Source organism: Syngnathoides biaculeatus, chromosome 22, assembly GCF_019802595.1.
Source record: "Syngnathoides biaculeatus isolate LvHL_M chromosome 22, ASM1980259v1, whole genome shotgun sequence".
Classification (NCBI taxonomy): domain Eukaryota; kingdom Metazoa; phylum Chordata; class Actinopteri; order Syngnathiformes; family Syngnathidae; genus Syngnathoides; species Syngnathoides biaculeatus.
The window spans coordinates 15689325-15707181 of record NC_084661.1 but is presented as its reverse complement, the minus strand read 5'-3'; the positions used below and the strand labels follow the sequence as shown (position 1 = coordinate 15707181).

General features: G+C 42.3%; 2 protein-coding genes across 5 annotated transcripts; one reads left to right on the top strand and one right to left on the bottom strand.

The window, feature by feature from the left end:
* Positions 1 to 2295: 2295 nt before the first annotated feature.
* Positions 2296 to 10530, bottom strand: dcun1d3 (defective in cullin neddylation 1 domain containing 3). Of its 2 annotated transcripts, none has more exons than XM_061809666.1 (4): positions 10390 to 10530; positions 8061 to 8136; positions 5050 to 5653; positions 2296 to 3560 (listed from the first exon to the last, which is right to left on the bottom strand). In XM_061809666.1, the coding sequence occupies exons 3-4, from the start codon at positions 5490 to 5492 to the stop codon at positions 3017 to 3019; spliced, it is 987 nt and encodes a 328-aa protein (XP_061665650.1). In that variant the 5' UTR covers positions 5493 to 5653; positions 8061 to 8136; positions 10390 to 10530; the 3' UTR covers positions 2296 to 3016. The 2 variants fall into 2 exon arrangements, with proteins under 2 accessions (XP_061665650.1, XP_061665649.1); XM_061809665.1 differs by having other exon boundaries at positions 5050 to 5621.
* A 223-nt stretch (positions 10531 to 10753) lies between these two features.
* lyrm1 (LYR motif containing 1) lies at positions 10754 to 12782 on the top strand. 3 transcript variants are annotated; one of them, XM_061809668.1, is made up of 5 exons: positions 10754 to 10870; positions 11726 to 11903; positions 11985 to 12045; positions 12332 to 12363; positions 12443 to 12782. In XM_061809668.1, exons 2-5 carry the CDS (start codon positions 11745 to 11747, stop codon positions 12554 to 12556), a joined length of 366 nt encoding a protein of 121 aa, XP_061665652.1. In that variant the 5' UTR covers positions 10754 to 10870; positions 11726 to 11744; the 3' UTR covers positions 12557 to 12782. The 3 variants fall into 3 exon arrangements, with proteins under 3 accessions (XP_061665652.1, XP_061665653.1, XP_061665651.1); XM_061809669.1 differs by lacking the exon at positions 10754 to 10870 and adding an exon at positions 11003 to 11218 and having other exon boundaries at positions 11745 to 11903; XM_061809667.1 differs by lacking the exon at positions 10754 to 10870 and adding an exon at positions 11014 to 11218.
* Positions 12783 to 17857: the final 5075 nt, after the last annotated feature.

Here is a 17857-nt window from a genome sequence, read left to right as displayed (position 1 = left end):
AGCATTTAGCTTGCTGCGCTTTGCCCGTGTACCCGACTATGTTGTGATGGGTGGGTCCCGGTATGGCTCTCCGCCAATCAGAGGCGGGTACCGGGATGGCTCTCCACCAATCAGGAGGAGCCCTTGCCCCCCCCCCCCCCAAAAAAAAAGCCACACAACGAAACGCAAGTCGGCCGTCAACAGCCAAAAGTTGAACACTGTTTATTATTTAAAAATCAATACAGTTTAGATAAACGATTGGGATGAAAATGAGGTCTGAAACAAAACCGTTGCTTGTGGATGTAAACTAAATAGATGAGATTATGGTCAACATTCACTGCAGACGCACTCGTCATCGCCACCGGAGTATGAAAAGCCCTTGAAGCAATTTTTCCTCCTTTGAATATTAATTCGACACTTTTAAATCCATACACTAGTACGCTTTGTCCTTGGGGGCGCACTAGTAGAATGTCTTGACTAGCAACATTTTTCAAAAACAAAAATAGCATTTATCACAGAAGTAGATTAGTCCCACCAGGATTTTAATTTGAAATTTAAAGTGATCACATTTTCAATAATTGTATTTCAGTGTAACTTTTCAATGTTAACGATTCAACCGGCTACAATTCGCTGTCTGAAATTCACCAGGCAGGGTTACTTCAGGTCAGAACCAAACAGCCAGCCAATCGCAGTTACGCTTCCATCGTATGTGACGTCACGTGACTCAGAAAGCGTGACTGCGATTGGCTGGCTGTCCTGCCTGCTGGCACAGACGGTGAATTTCAGACAGCGAATTGTAGCAACTATTGAAAATGGGATCACTTTACATTTCAAATTCCAATCCCGGTGGCACTAATGTACTTCTGTATGTATCAGCTTCAAGCCCATGTACTAGTACACTCTTTGTACTCAATAATGGGACTACATCTTTAGAGCAAAATTAATCTAGTTCAAATCAAGATGCTACTAGTACTATACATATTCTCATTCAATCAAAGGACAATGAATCTTACTTACTTACTTACTTGTACTAGTGTGTTAGAATTCTACAGCACTTCCCTAATGCAGCTTTACCACACCAGTACCATCCAATCATCTACTAGAGGACAAAGAGTGCACTAGTAAATGGACTTGAAGCTGTATAAGGCTATCAAATATACTTTAAGGGCTGTGGGGACACTTGGTCCACTAGTGCGCCTACTTGTCTTACTAGTGAGGAAAAACAGCACACAAGGACTTGAAGCTGGATCGCAAATAAACACTAAAGAGGCTTTCCATACTCGTCTATTCATCGAATTCGGGGGTGTCAAACTCATTTTTGCCGCGGGCCACTTTGTCGAACTAGATTTGGAATCAGAAATCAGTGGTAGCGCGTTTTTCAACTATTGTTGATGTTTGATAACACCAAAATACTTGTAATATCTCAACGTTTTCATTTATGATTTGACAATTTGCTACAGATTTGAGCAAAAATCAAGGAATTTGAAACATGCTTTGCCTACGCGGGCCACATAAAATCACGTGGCGGGCCGGATCTGGCCCCCCGGGCCTTGAGTTTGACACCTGTGACCAAACTCACGAAGTTGTTTCAGTGGAATTAATGCAGTATAGCGACCTAGCATGCCAAGGAGGTTTGTGCAGTATTAGAACCACCGTTAAATACATGAAGTGTGCACTTTTTGTGTGTTTGTGTGTACAGGCTGTATCAATCCCTGACCGCCTGGAGGTAAACAATACTCATATTTCAAAAGCAACAGGATCGAGCAAGCAAGATCTCGACTGGAAGTGACCCGCTCGTTTGGATTTCAAGTAGAAGCCGGCGGCATTGCGCATTATTATTATTATTATTATATATATATATTTTTTAACACAATTCGCTGCTTCTTTAAAAGATGGACATTTGGGAGATGCGAGAGGTCGACAGCGGAGCAACTGCAAACCTCAAACGCGCTCGCCGAGGCCAAGATTTCCAAATCGTCAAAAAAGGAATCCCGGTCCGTATAGAAAATGCCCTTGGAATAGAATGCAATGTTTCGGTTTTTGCCAAAAGTGGCCAAGGCAACACAAGTGCAACTAAGTCGTCCTCACAGCACTGCAAGATAGAAGCGAACACAACACGAGCACATTTAGTCCAATCAGCATCACCCTCACATTTCCCAAAAACTATTTGTCCCCTTTTCCCTTTAAAAAAAAAAAATAATAATAATAAAATAAAGTCACATAACAAAACAGCAGATAAAAATGAATAGTGGTGCCTTGAGATACGAGTTCCGTGATCGCGTTTTCCCGTTGGAATGAACTTAATCGAATCCGCCCTTCTTTCCAAAAACAAAAGATTTTAATAAGGGAAAGTAGTACTTTATAATATTCTACTTAAAAAACATAACAGCAAATGACCATTTTATTACTGCATAACACAATACAGACTGTGCCCGACTTATCTCAACTCCTCTCAGCTCATCAGTACTGCACCAAGTCATTTTTACATGACAGTGCTGTTTGTGTTACAGCACAACAACATAAATGCTAATTAGCATAAAGATAGTGGGACTGAAAGGCTGTACGGCTGTTTTAAAAATACACAAAGTGTCATTTTTGGTTTAGTTAGACGGTAAATTAAAACTTGGTATTTGCAATTGTGAAATAACTTCACCATGCAGTTGCCGGTATTTCAAGTTTTTGCTCACAAGTCAAAGCAACAAATCGGATCCCCCACAAAACTTGTACCTCAAAGCACCGCTGTAATTCGTGAAACAGGAACGGGGTAAACGTAACAGCCCTTTGTTTTTTTTCTCCTTTTTGAACAAAGCTATCGACAGGTACGTTGGCTGCATCACGGTGGGTCGGTGCAAGTAAAATGTAACTAAAACACAGCAGGGAGTAGAGCAATAATTTAAATAGAAGTGCTAAAAATGTCAGTTCATAGAGCCCTTTCAAAAAAAAAAAAAAAAAAAAAAATTGCAAAGCAGGAATCCCATCCCAACAGAAATGACCAGATGTACGACAATACTCAATTTCATCTGATGGTCGCCAAAATTCAGTGGCCCCCCCACGTCTGTGATCCGCGGCCACCCTCGGTCTGAAGCCGGTTCGTGCTCAGGGAACGCTCCGTCTCAGTGGGCGTGTCCTCGCGGTCCGCCGGGACCGGCGCCGGCTCCTCCTCTCTTTTCCTGCGCTCCAATTCCCACTCGACGAAGGTGTCGAAGAGGCTGGGCCAGGCCTCGTCCTCGCTGTAGTTGCTCAGGTCGGGCCCGATGGCCTGCGTGAAGTTCAGGAACATGTTCCACGTGTCCCGAGAGATCCCCCGGATGCCCGGGGGGTTCTCCCCCAGGAAGTCCAGCCAGTGCTCCAGGATGGAGGGCATGTCCTGGGTGAAGACCAAGCGCCACAGGGCAATGGCGATGTCCCGCTGCAGCGAGCGCTGGCCCTCGTCGGCGTCCAGGCCGAACTGGAAGGTGAAGCGGTACAGGTCCTTGAAGTTCTCCTCGCCCTGCGCCTCCAGCAGCATCGACGGGAAGCGAGAGCAGATGCCTTCGAGGCTGTCCGCCTGGATGGCCTTGCAGCCCTCAACAAACTCCTTCCTGGTGACGCCAAACACGGGACAATAAAAGGAAATTAAGAGACGGACCACTACAACAAGTGCAGCCGGTCTTTGAACAGGGGGTGTGTAGACTTTATATGCACCGCAGTGCCCTATAAAGTTGAGGTTTTCCCTGATATTGTGCTTTTTAATGTATCCCACAATGAACTTTGAAAATTTGTAGCTTCATTATAGACAAGACTTTTTGTAGCACACGTCACATCACAGACGGATACAAATGATGTACACGTGTTTAGGTCTCATATAAAGAAAAATATGAGTATAACAAAGAGGACTGTTGTATATTGTCTCATGTAAAATGTAAAGCTCAAATCATGAAGGATTTTTCTTTTCACTTGTCACCACAAATCTTCACTACATCGCCAGATTAATTCCGAATGACTTTTGTTTCGATACCGTCACTTCACTCCTGTTCTGTGATTGTCTTTTTTTTTTTTTTTAAATTTATTTTAATTGATTAAATACACATTTTTAACAGCTACTTACGGAGCCCTCAACGGTCAGTCAGGCCCTTGCGTATTTAGTGGATTATGTCTTGATTTATTGTCGTGATGCGAGAGAACCAAATGATCGACGGGATTTGAACCATTCGTTTTTAATTGCCAAGCAACAAACAAATGTTTATTGGGTAAATGCACTTATATTACATATATTCAAACTTTATCTTGCAGCCAACTCCAGTGACACCACGTGCACTGTGATGGCATTTTTTGTACATTTTATTGAGAGAACGCTTTTTATTTATTCATGACTATATTTAGTGATTTTATTTCCAGCCTTATATACGACCGTGTGTTACAGCTTTGTGTGTTTGTGTTTGCTGTACAAATAAAGTTGAGCGCGGGCAAGTTACGACGCTGCAGTCTGCCTTTCACGAAACGTCCCTCACATGAGATTTAAAAAAAAAAAATGAAAGTTAATAGAGCCTTGTGGCCTGTTTCCCCAGAAATTGTGAAATGGACTTCCTTTTGAGCAAAGATCTGCCTCTTCTGTTGTGTTTTTTTTTTTTTTTAAAAATCAGTTAAATTAATTTTGTTTAGGCAGACTTTCCAGTAAGCCTAGTTTTGATTTTATTCTTTTTTTTTTAAGATTTTTCTATTTACTGTAAAATCTGAATCTATACACTTGATTAGTTTAACTTTGTGAAGCACTTTGTGAGTCCTCTGTGTAAAGTTCCATGCAAATGAAAATGTACACAACAACTTCCATAACAATTAGTTGATATCTTAGTGGGTCCATTATCGGCATAGTTTGGTTACAAAAGAGCCCGAGCTTAAAAATCTGGGGGGGGGGAGGGGGAGTTACTGACTCATCCGGAAGGCTATTCTATTCAGACGAAGTACACACTGACTTTGGCAGTGCAGAATACATTTCCTGTGTACTAGGGAGGAGGGGGGAGGGGGGGGGGCAACTTACTGTAAAAAGAAAACCCCACATGAGCACGGCTCCTCCCCAAAACGCCGTCTCACCTTGTAAACTTGCACATGGTGGCCGCCTGGAACTTCCAGGCCAGAACCAGCACGCGGAACTCCGCGGGGTCCACGCACAGGTCGTTGCAGAACCTCTCCATGCCTTCCTCCAAGATGGCGTCCTCCTGCTCGTCCTTGTAGCAGGAGAAAAGCTCCTCGATGTGCTTTACGGACAGCCCGTCTCCGTCCGGGCTCTCCTCCTTGAGCGGTTCTCCCATCAAGGCCGAGATGATGGGCGTCTCCACGGAAACCTCCGGGGCCTTGGTGCCATTCGACAGCTCGGTGCCGGGCTTACCGCACGGCGTGCTCGACTCTTCCTTGTGGCTTCCGGCGCTACCCATGCAGCCGCTTTTCTTGTGGGACTTGGAGCCGCTCTCCTTGTCGCCGCTCTTGCTGCCGAGCGAGGATGTCGGGTTCTTGCACTTGGTGATGCACTGGCCCATGTCTTCCTCCCGGCTCGCCCGTCGGTCGATCCTCCTCCTCCTCCTCCTCCTCCTCCCTTCAGTCGCCGTCCGAACCACCTAGACGCCTCTGCTCTGGCTCGTCCGGATGTCTCAACATTCCCTCAAGTCCTTGAGCAAACCGCAAGGGTCAAAGGTTGCCCCTTAACAAAAGACTTGATACAATCAGGCCAAGACATATCTGGACAATGACGGTTTTTAATATTATCAGATAGATCTAAGAGGTCTCACAATAATCATTTTCAATTTATGTTAAGGCCTTAAAAATATTTGGTGCGAAATACATTTATTCGCACAGGCTGGAAAGTTTTTGCACGGCCGTATGGTTATCCCAGTTGACCTCAAATTGGTAGCACCGACTCAAGTTCCAAAATCAATTTCCGCGCTTATCCGCTTCACTTATCTTGAAGTGATTGGAAGTAACCAAACATCTCACTATCATCTGAAATCAATAACATCTGAAATTCTTAAAGGGAAATCCTGGTGGTTTGGATTAACAAAGTATCCAATAGGCCACGTCATATGTGCTGCACCATGACAATGTGATGTTAATCATCTCCCATTTAATGGTGATTTGAGAAGATTTTTATTTGGGAAATACGAATTTTCACGGGCGACGACATTTTGGAGAGTCATATGAACTACGTGCGCGGATGTGACATAATAGGCGCAGCAACAAAGGCTCGCTTACGTTGGGAAACAATTGTGGCTAACGCTGATTTCTCGGGAATGATGCGTCATTCCCATCCAAAGAACCATCCGAATATTCAACATTATTTACGGCCACAGGTTCAAATCTGTATGGACGCATTCCTCCGTCTTCACGATGAACCCACGCTGCTATTTCTTCATCAGATGAGGATAAATCCAAGAAATCAGCGCTGGCCACAATTGTTTCCAAACGTAAGCGAGCCATTGCTGCCGCGCCTTTTACGTCACATCCGCGCACGTAGGTCATGTGACTCGCCAAAATGGCGACGGCCGTGAAAATTTGTAATTGCCGATAAAAATCTTCTCATAAAAACATTTAATTGGAGAGGATTAACATCACATTGTCAAGGTACAGTTTTATATGACATGACCTATTGGATACGTTGTTAATTCAAAACAAGGGAATTTCCCTTCAAAATGGTATTCAAACATCTTAACTTGATGAAGGTCTTTAAATCGGATGAATTCTTGACTGTTTAGTACAAAAAACAAACAAACTGTAGAGTAATTGCATAAAGTATAAGATACAAATGTACATTTATGACTACCTGTGCCAAATATACCCGGCGGCAATGGGCATTGACGCCATCCCACCTTTAGAAGCGGTGACGTATAAAAATATTGAAGGGAGTCGGGACGCTTTCCCCGCTGAGCGAAACGTATATTGGCAATACAGTACAGCGTCCGTTCTCGAACGAAAATTTCAAAATTTTTTTTTGCTTCCGTTTTCAAACGAAGATCAGTACTCGAACGCCCCCCGCAAAACCCGGAAATAACATAACGGGCGTGGTCAGACCAGCTGACCCACGACGCGCTTTGTTGCGAATTCCCACGCCGAAAAAAAATTGAAATATTATATAAATTATTCTATTATATAAATTCAACTACACATGTATTCCTACTATGAAGTTTATTATCAGGAAAAGCTTAAAAAATGCTTTAAAAAGCCAAATTTTTTACCCTTGGAACGCAGGATTTCTTTTTCCATTCATTGTAATGGGAAATATCGATTCGGTTTTCGAACAAATCGTTCTAGAATGCGGTTCGAGAAGTGGATTTTGGTCAAGAAGCGAGGCTGTACTGTATGTATTTGTCACTGTTGAATAAGAAAGCCCTGACTTTGCTTATTTTCAGGAGGAGAAGGAGGTGATGCAGCAACAGAAAAAAATAAAGGGGAACAGGACTATCGCATACTAATTTCGCAGTAGCGTGTCCAAGTTAAAGTCATTCGTGAGCGTTCTAGTTCCAAGAAGAGCACTTTGAGGTGTATTTCAGGCTGAGCAGGGAACTTTGAAAGCCTCCCGCAAAGACGTCGCGGTATATCATTTTACTACAAAGCTCTGGATAGCGAGACGCTGCAATTATTATGCCTTTATTATTACCGCTTAGCTGTTTACAGTACAACTCCACCAAAATAGCTTTCGAAAAAAATCACTTTGCCAGGTTCTCTCCCACCAGAATTGAACATTTTTCTACCCGATAACGCGCCACAAAGCATCAAGACGTCCTCTGCTTTGACGCAACGCGTGAATCAGGCCCAAATTATTGGCATACTCTGCTTAGATGGACAATAGAAAATGCTAACGTTATCGTACTGACATCTTTATTTTCTTCGTTTTCTTTCCCCTCAAAATGCGAGAGAGGAAATGTGCGAGGGTCAGATGTGCCACTTTACCAAACAGTTATTGTTTGAAACACAACAAAACGTGGAAAAAGTCAAGCTCGGTGAATACTTTCCAGCTGCACAACAGACCGATTTAAAGCCGATACAGATATTTTTTTTTGTACTGGCCAAATCAAAACAGAAACGGTGTGACGATGTGCAAAATGGTGACTTACCGACTATCGCTTGCATTGGCCGCAAATCACTCGCTCTCTGTGCTTCCCCATCATTGTGGTCTGGACACCTGCAATGCTGAAAAGACAACATCTCGTCGTCATAAGCAGAAATATCAACGCGACAAACATTCTGCGATGGACAAGACTTATAGACTTCCAGGCACTTTTTTAAAGAAATCCAATACTAAGGTTGTGTCAAAAATCCTGCCATTGAAAAAGGTTTATGCTCAGTTTACATACAGTGAGACTATCTGCAATGATTAATTGAATAACTTGAAGTAATTTGATGACAAAAAAATAAAATAAACGAAAACAAAACAAAGCCAAGAGTTGTCGCCAAACTTTGCAGTGATTGTCTTTCTACACGACCACAAAGTTAGCCAGTTAAAACAGCCAGCGTACCCTAAATGCTCATTGAATGACGCCCACGTCACTCACCGGGCTGCGGCCTGCCGTTTCAAACCATACAATTACGCGCACAAAAATTAACGATACCGCAGTACAACATGAGAATTGAAAACCCAAGTGGAAAGAAATGATATAATTAAAATTGAATCTAAATATTGGGAAAAAATACTGTAATTAAACTACAATAAAAAAAAAAAATGTAACGTGGGAAGAACACCATGATTGACAAGGATATATAGATCCATAACACCGCCGATGCACATTTGTTAAAATGCATAATGTATGCATAATAGTTCAATTGTACGTTGAAACTCGAGAGGAACTAAAGACAAATATGTGCTAAGCAGTCGTCAGACGTCGTACAGTGTACACACATATTTGAACAATAACAGGGTGACAGCCCAGATATTACCAATTATTTCCGATCCCGCTTGGCCACGCTTCACCGCGCCGTCGTGATTAGGGAATGCCGCTCAGCTCGGAGGCAGAACTGATAAACTCGCGTTGCTCTGGGCATGTACAGACGTCTCCCCCGAGCGCACTGATTACAACACCACCCAACGCATGTTTACGAAAATTAAGGAAATTCGTGTTTTAATAATCAATCTCAAAGTACATATTGAACACCAAACAAGGCAATCCCTATCATCAAAATGTAATTTCCTTAAGTTACCCGAGATAACTCAATTGTACTTAGTTCGCTTAAAGAATAACCAACCCCAGCTGAATCAAAGTCCAGTCAACAAATACAAATCGAACACAGAAAAATGACAATCAAACCACATAAAAAGTTGAAATCGACAATTGTGCATTTCCGCCTACAATTCAATACAGTTCGGAAATGTGTCCAGGTCTCCTTTCCCATGTACGAGTGCATTAAAGTACCTTCACTGATCCATTGTTTTGTTTTCACTTTGAGTGGCAGCCTATCTGAAACTGGATCATACTTCAAATTCTGACTCCCGACAAAAAGTGAAAAAGAACAGATGACTCGATGACGAGTAACTCACCAAAGAATCGCTGTATAACGTAAAGTATTTTCTGGAACTTTGGTCAGCCTGGCTGATTGTCTCATTGATGGCGTGTGTCTTGAGTGGGTGGGTGGTGGTTTTGAAATTATTAACATTACTACTGTAAACAAGCAGAAGTTAACCGCAGCTGCTACATTGGTAGCCTAACTTGTTCAGAAAGAGTTATTAAAAATACTGCTTTTTTTTTTTAGGTTGGAATTTAATATTTGGATGATATGATTGATTACAAATCACAGAGGAGTACTTGAGAGGAAAAATTTTGCTAACGCTACATTGCGTTTTAATGCTTTCAGTCAGTTATTTTCTTTTATTTTTTAGTTATTTTTTTTTTTTCAAGAAGCTGATGTTCAAAAATGATTTGAGCATTTTGTGAATCCCAAGCTGCCAGGTCTGGACAAGTGAGTGACACCTCGTCACTCCCACCTTCCGTCTCTCTGTAGGTTGTCCTTCCTCAGGTGCTGTGGTATTTAATTTTTTTTTTTTTGTTAATTAAAAAAAAAAAAGAGACAACATTTTGGGTGAGAAGGCACTCCAGGCACCTAACTATTTATGCTGTCAATTTCACATAATTGTATCCCTGAGCGAATCCAATATTATACTATTTATAAACAGAATAATTTGATGTTAATTCGTATCTTTTTTTTTTTTTTTTTAAATTTAACTAAGTTTGTTAGCTATGTTCGTCCGGAAAGTATCTTAGCAACCCAGTGATAGTTTTGATTTTGCCAGTCACAGAGCAGGAATTTAATCACTTTTAGATTATCATCAATAACGACATAAAGATGTAACCGAGCGGCAGTTTATCAGAACCACCGACCGGGGCCCGAACGAGTAAAAGTTAGCTATCAGCTAAGCTAAGTCTGTCGATTAAAACAGAGTCCCAAACGTACCTTTTTTGAAGTTCCAGTTGTGTGGACTCGGATAAACGTTCCATCCGGTACCCAGTCGTGATAATAAAAACGGTTCTACGCTGGCCCGTACGACCAGAAACGAACTGAAGACAAACTAGTAGTCGCGTTCAATCACATTAGCTCGCCCAGCTAGCAAGCAGCGAAAAAAAAAATACTTTTGAATTGTAACAGCGGTGGCAGCTTGGTAAGGGAAAGCAAAAGAAAACGAATTAAAACGTTCAACGTTAAAATGGTGTCATTCTAGTTGAGTAAAAGTCCAGTTCGCACGTCGACGTGAGTTGAGAGACTGGAGCGAAATCTACACGGGAGCCGATTTCTTTGTGCTTCCCCCTTTTTGGTGGAGCTTCTTTGCAGGCATTTGAACGCATCACTTCCTCCCCGTTCCAAGCGGCTAAAACAGCTGATCTTCACCGCAGCGCGGCTGACGATTATCCTTTAATTCTGTGAGACGACAGCGATCGTATGTATGGAATAACAGCTGTAATAAAAAATAAATAAAATCAATTTACAAAACGACTGAACGACATGTTTGTCGAACATCCAAGAGCTCCTTAAGAGATTAAAACTGTGCCAAGCAAGATAAAAAAAAAATAGTTACGCTACGAATTAATTATAACATAGGTATACCACGTTTCCTTAAAATAATTAATTTACGTTAACATTCGGTGAAGTGAGCGCTTCGCTATTTTTTTAAAATACATTTATTTAATAAAAGGACAGGTGACGTCACTATTATGCGACAACTATTTGCGACACCAGAGCCAGGCAGCTTCACCTTACAAGAAGCATTTAAGTTCACTTTTCAAAGGTAATCTTTTTGTCTTGTCGTTATTACATTTTATTTTCAAAATAATTTAAGTTAATTTCATCATCCCAAAAAGCGTGTGTGCTCAGCTGAAGAGGGCTACATTTTGTCTGTGTTATTTCTATGAGATCGCTATTGACTCACGAGTGCATAATTAACCGATTGCGAATGGAAATGTTGGAATGGAACAGAAAACACGCGAACGATAGCACTTTTCTGACGCTATATCGAAAGTAATATTCAGTATGTAACACAATTTCACAACTGTCATTCACTTCGCATCCGCTTATGTCAGTAATGTTTGAGCGACATCTAGAGTAAAATGGCGGAATTGCAGGGGTATCTGAACGGTAATGCCCCCCCCCCGCGTGTTATTAATTACTGTACTAATGCGATATTATAAAAGTCAACGCTCTGTGTAATATTGTAAAAAAAAAAAAAAAGCATAATCACTTATTTCAGTCTTGAACTAATTCTTGAACCTTTTTGGTTTTTTATTTAACAAAAAAGATTCCAATCTTGAGTCCAGATGACGGCCTCCACTCAGAGGACGGTGTTGTCGCTGTACAGGCGGGCGTTTCGCATCGCACGAACCTGGCAAGCCCAGAGCGGGGTGGCAGGTGACACCGCCGCCGAGAGGAAGTATATCATTCAGGAGGCCCGCACTCTGTTCCGACAGAACCAGCAGGTGAGCGCGACTTCTGCGGCGGTATGTGCCGCGCTGTCGTTCGGATTAATCGGCCGTTTGTTGCGTTCGCTCCTTTTACAGATGACCGATCAAGGCGCAATCAAGAAATGTATTGAGGAATGTGAAGCGAGGATGGAAATAGGTAAGAGAAGAGAGTCGCGTTTATACTTATTTTTTTTTGTTTTGTCATCTCGTTTAATATCATGTGGTATGCGTGCACAACAGAAGGAGCCGGACCATATCAAGTCAATGTCTGTTGAAATTTTCAACAGTCTATTTAATTGTGTCATATATATATATATATATATATATATATATATATATATATATAATTTATTTTTTATGAAGTACAATATTATGGAGTCCTATTTTTCTAAAGCTATAGTGCATTTTAGGTTCATACAAATGTGTTTTGCTTCATCACACAGGTCTACATTACAGGATTCCATATCCAAGGGCTGTAAGTAAACTGCACTCGAACATGAAGCCGAAAACGTGACTGATTATGTTTTTTTTTTGTTTTGTTTTCTTCCCCGCAGACATATCTGCCGCCTCTGGGACTGGCCACTCAGAAAGGGAGGAAGCTGCGAGCGCAGCAGCGTCTGAGGAAGCAGGCCAAGCCAATTTATTTAGAATCGCACAAAGAGACCTGACGGTCTCGGTCCGCAGGAACTCTAGAGGGCGGCGTCGCCAGCCGATCTCGCTTGGGGCTGACGCGTCAGTGGCCCCCGCGGACCGAGCATTCATCGCCATCGAGACGCTTCCAGTATATTTTAATTATCTTTTCTTAACATTGTCATGCTGTGCCATGTCACAAACGAGTATGTATTATATATATATATTTGCAATTAATTTATTGTTTTTGTAAAGGCACTATTAAACTCAATGAAATAATGATTAAGTTAGTACACTTTTTTTAGAACCATAAAAAGTTAATTTGGCACATTTTGACTCAGACTTATCAATAGGTTCTTTTGCACCACGGCCACTAGATGTCGTAGCATACCAAATATTTACATAAGAAACAAAATCATTTCAAAGTGGCACCAGACAGGTCAGTTTTGATTGGATTTTAAAATGTAAATATTGACCCGACCGATTTCCCCCCCCCCCTCCCGTCCAATAATAAACGTGTTATAACATAATTTGATCCGTGAAGATACAGATGTAGTTTCAAACCAGTTCTGACCCATTTTTCTGCTTCCCAAAAGTAGATCATGGGGGGGGGGGGATTATTCTTTTATTTAAGGATTCACTCGACAGCATTATCCCAGTGAGGAAATGATGAATTCACTTAAGGAGAACACCATCCCTAGACGGAGGAGAGTGATCCATCACAGAACCCCTTTCAAGGCCCTTCGCTCTGGGTACTTTATTTAGGGGCTTCATAGACAGACCCTCGGGGGGAAATATGGTGAATGAAGCATGAAAAAGAAAAAAGTCAAGGCGTAAGAATAATGCAGGGGCCGTACACCAAAATCCGAGAAGGTAATTAGAGTCTCGCAAATAGACGACTCCTCAACTTTCTCCGTTAACTTGCTTCTTGCTTGTTTCCGTGCAGATCGCATTCTTAGTTGGCCGGGCTACAACTGAACTGGACAATTGTTTCATCTGCACATCAATCATTTTCCCATATGCGATATTTGAAATGTGGTTTTCTGGTCGAACGTTTGGGTCATAACAAAACAGAAACAGGACGTCATACCTGCAGTGGAGCATGGTGGAGGGACGCTCATATTTTGGGGCTGGGACCCTCAAAGTGAAGGGAATTATGAACAGTTCTAAATGGGGGTCAGTGCTAGCCCAAAACCTACAGGAAGAAAGGAAAAAACGCAACAAAAAGCCAACTAGAACATCTGAACACTATATCGGATTGATCAAAGGCACTTAAAATGGTGGCAGGTGTGCGCTGACTCCCATTTAACAAGAATTTGAACATGATCTCCCCCCACCCACTTAATATCACAAAAAAATGGCACTGGAACAGCCAAGCATACATGTATGTGTGTGTATATGTATCCACTGTATGCGTGTAATAATAATTTCCCTGCAAAATATGCTTGTGGGTTGCAGGTATTATTTTTGTCCACTTAAGTTTGTACGGAAGCGTATTGCTGCCACACCCCCCAAAAAAGTCACTATCACATTATAATGTGATGTTTCACATTATAGTGTGGATATTTCATGTTATAACATGATGTGTTTCACGTTATAATGTGAATCATTTCATGTTACAACGTGAACAGTTTCATGTTATAACGTGTAAAGTTTCACGTTATGGCGTTATACATTCCATTTTATAGCGTGAAACTTTCATGTGATAACATGATATGCTCTGCATTATAACGTGATTCGTTTCATGTTATCACGTAGTAAATAATGAATAAATAAATTTCATCCTTCTTCATCCCTAAAAGGCAATTACTTCCGGTTCTAGTACATTACTACATGGTCTTGCTCCATGCACAAGAGGTAATCTTCGGGTACACCACGACTCCGCAAAATGCTCCCCAAATCCATGTTTTGGGCAACACTCAATGAAGTCCACTTCAAGCTGTGTCTTCCTGTATGCCACCTCAGAAGGATGTGAGTGACCACAGGGTCGCAACAAGTTGACACCAACTTTTCTGGTCATAACGTACAACATGTTAGGTTTTAGCGTGATATGTTTCATGTTAGAATGTGATAAATTACATGTTATAACGTGGTTTATTTCAGGTTATAATATGAAACATTCCACGTTATAATGTGAAATAAATTATGACATGAAATGATTCACGTTATAACGTGAAACATATCATGCTATAATGTGAAATATCCATATTATAACATGAAACATATCACGTTATAACGTGATAGCGATCTCCTTTTTTTGGGGGGGGGGGTGTTGGAGCAATATGCTTCCATACGTTTGCCATCCTCATGTTCTACACTATAGTATCTGTGACTTTGAAGAACATGTGTGGCTTTAAGAGGTGGGGGCCCGGCCTGATGAGTGACGTGCTCTGTGCCCCGTAACAGCAAATGTAAACCGGCTCGCTTGCAAAACCCTTTTTATGGAAATAGGCAGATAACGGTAGCTTTACTTCGTTGTTACACTTGATGGTCGGGCCGGGTCTCCACTGACCCAAATATTAGTAAACAAATGTGCAAAAGTCAATCTGCACTTCTTAATTTGGCACGGCGTCTGTCAGTGGAGGCCCCTAATTAGCTACTAGTACCGTATCAGCACCTCACTACGCACCCCGGTGTGCTCAAAGATGACGGCGCGATAATATTAGCGAGGAGGCTTGTGCAAGAGTGGTTTAAGAAGGAGTACAAAATACACACGGAGGTCCAACCGTGGCGTTGGTTCGCAGGGCGGCTGCTCTTGGGTAACTCGAAGACGCCATCAAATATTCAACGCGGCTCCTTTTTGTAAACATATTAGCTGTGTTGCTGACAAGTGATCGGCGCTCCTGGCATGACGGGGGACAGCTTAGAGGGGTGTCAAAATCATTGTGTTCTTGTTATCGTTTCCCTCGGATGACCGATATGACTAAAAACTATACGTGTGTAGACACAGTTTTGATTTGTTTCTTTGTCCGTCCATAGAAATATTTTATGATCCAGTGCACTGATGCTGAAAAAATAGCAACCGCGTGTCATCGATTAATCGAATATATAATGTCATCCAAAAATGTCGATACGCAAATTAATTGTCATTTGGTAAATGACTGCTTAATTGTTCTGGCTGTCGCTACGTGTCACTGGCATAGATAAATGATGAATTTCTAGTAAATAATAGATTTTCAGGCCAATCATGTGAAACTTGATAATTTCCCCATGGCACACCTGATGAGTGTTTGGGAACAGTGGCGCTTTCTGGTATGTGCAATATGTTTGATCACACGAGGTATTTTTGTTTATGATTGAATATGTCACGTCATTATCCAAACCGTTTATCCTCACAAGGGTAGCAGGAAAGCTGGAGCTCATCCTAGCTAGCTTCGGGCGAAAGGCGGACCACACCCTGAACTGATATTGACTGAATGTATTTTAAAGGAAATATAAGGTCCACTGCGGCGGCACGGTGCCGCAGCTGGTAAAGCGTAGGCCTCACAGTTCTGAGGTCTTGGGTTCAATCCTGGAGCCGCCTGTGTGGAGTTTGCACGTTTTCCCCGTGCCTGCGTGGGTTTCCTCCGGGTGGGCACTCCGGTTTCCTCCCACATCCCAAAAACATGCACCATTAATTGGACACTCTAAATTGCCCATAGGTGTGGTTGTGAGTGCGGCTGCCCTGCTAATTGACCCCTCCGTGGATATTGCGCAATCCGCGTCACTGACCAATCAGAGGCCAGAGATCTGCATAGACCAAAGCCCGTTTTTGCTCCCGCCATTTTCTCAGACAACATTGCATGGTCCAGTATAGGTTTAGTTAGCGTTTTATCGCGTATTTGGGTTATTTAACAATCGATATGGTTAAGAGGTGTAGTCACGGACTTTGTAATAGTGACGACAGGTATCCTGAAAGGCGACTTGGTGGAGTTCGATTCGTACCCTTTCCAAAACCGAAGACCCAGTACGAAAAATGCCTTCGATGGATCAAACTTTGTGGAAGACCGCATCATCAACTAAATCCATCTAATATCAACCGGAACACATATGTTTGCACGAAGGTATGCCCTATATTTGATTTTCAATACATGTCTCGTATAAATGAATTCCAAGTTCTTCGCTAGCATAACATTGCTACGTGCGAACAATTGCCACACTTAGTCTTTGTTGAGCGATATTTAGCGATGATCGGACTGCACAAACGTGTCGCTTTCTTGCTGGCTCGCGGCCGAAGCTTAACTAGACGGCGTTTGCACGAAAATTTGCCCTATATTTGATTTTTAATACACGTCTCGTATAAATGAATGAGACGTTCTCCGCTAGCATAACATTGCTACGTGTGAATGATTGAATGAAATGAGAAGCATGGCGTCTCTCTCAGTTAAGAATGTATTGTATTTAGAATCTATAATATATCGTTGATTTGAATGAAATCAGAAGCTTGGCGTCTGCACGTCTAACAATGTATTGTATTGTATTGTATTTGCCATTTTTTACGAATTGTTTGTCTTACGTCAGCGCACGTGGCGTGACGTCACTTCAGGAGGCGTGGTTAAGTGCCCTGTACGGAGGGGTCAATTGGCTAGCAACCAGTTCAGGGTGTGCCCCCGCCTCCTGCCCGTTGACAGCTGGGATAGGCTCCAGCACTCCCCACCACCCTCATGAGGATGAGCGGCAAAATAAAATGGATGGATATAAGAGCCACTGCAGTGTGCTCCAGTCTTTTTTCGACTATTTTGCCTGAAATAAACAAAATGCTTAGTGTCTTTTTTTTTTTTGGTTTCAAGAAATAAATGAGAGCGCCAACAGTCAATCAGTTCCAATGCAGAAAACCGCTCCAAAATAATGCTTTGCATTAATGTTTACAGCATAAGCACCAAGTGAACCCGTGTTGCATCGCGTTCGTCCATTATTAACATCTCTGGGTTGCTTTACTACTTAACATTAGCATCAGGCATCGGTACAAAAGCGCAATTCAATTAAAGTGATTAAGCACAATCATTTCTTTTAATTGCGCCGGATGCATGAAGGTGGACGGAAAAAACTCATTAAAGGGGGGAGGGGGGGGGGGGAAGATGAATAATGGAGCAACACGTGTCGGGCTCCCGCTAGCTTGGTTTACATCTTCGCCGGGCGGTTCACGGTGGGTTCGGTCGGGCCCGAGAGGGAGTTTGGGTGAGCTTGGCGGCGTGTGTCAGCACGCCGTGGTGAAAGTGAGGCGCCCCATTGAAAGGCCTCATCAGAGGAAATGGAAAAAAGGTTCGGTGGCCAGGTAGTGAGCTGCGGACGGGAGGGCTGGCAGCCATTCAAGGAAAGATAACCTTTCTCTTTGAAATCGCTGGGGGGGGGGAGGGGGT

Excerpts from the sequence above, each read along its gene's own strand:
- lyrm1 (XM_061809668.1), top strand. The coding sequence starts at position 11,745 with ATGACGGCCTCCACTCAGAGGACGGTGTTGTCGCTGTACAGGCGGGCG. Across the intron at positions 11,904-11,984 it reads TGTTCCGACAGAACCAGCAG|ATGACCGATCAAGGCGCAAT; the intron begins GTGAGCGCGACT and ends CTCCTTTTACAG. Across the intron at positions 12,046-12,331 it reads TGAAGCGAGGATGGAAATAG|GTCTACATTACAGGATTCCA; the intron begins GTAAGAGAAGAG and ends TTCATCACACAG.
- dcun1d3 (XM_061809666.1), bottom strand. The coding sequence starts at position 5,492 with ATGGGCCAGTGCATCACCAAGTGCAAGAACCCGACATCCTCGCTCGGC. Across the intron at positions 3,561-5,049 it reads ACCATGTGCAAGTTTACAAG|GAAGGAGTTTGTTGAGGGCT; the intron begins GTGAGACGGCGT and ends TGGCGTCACCAG.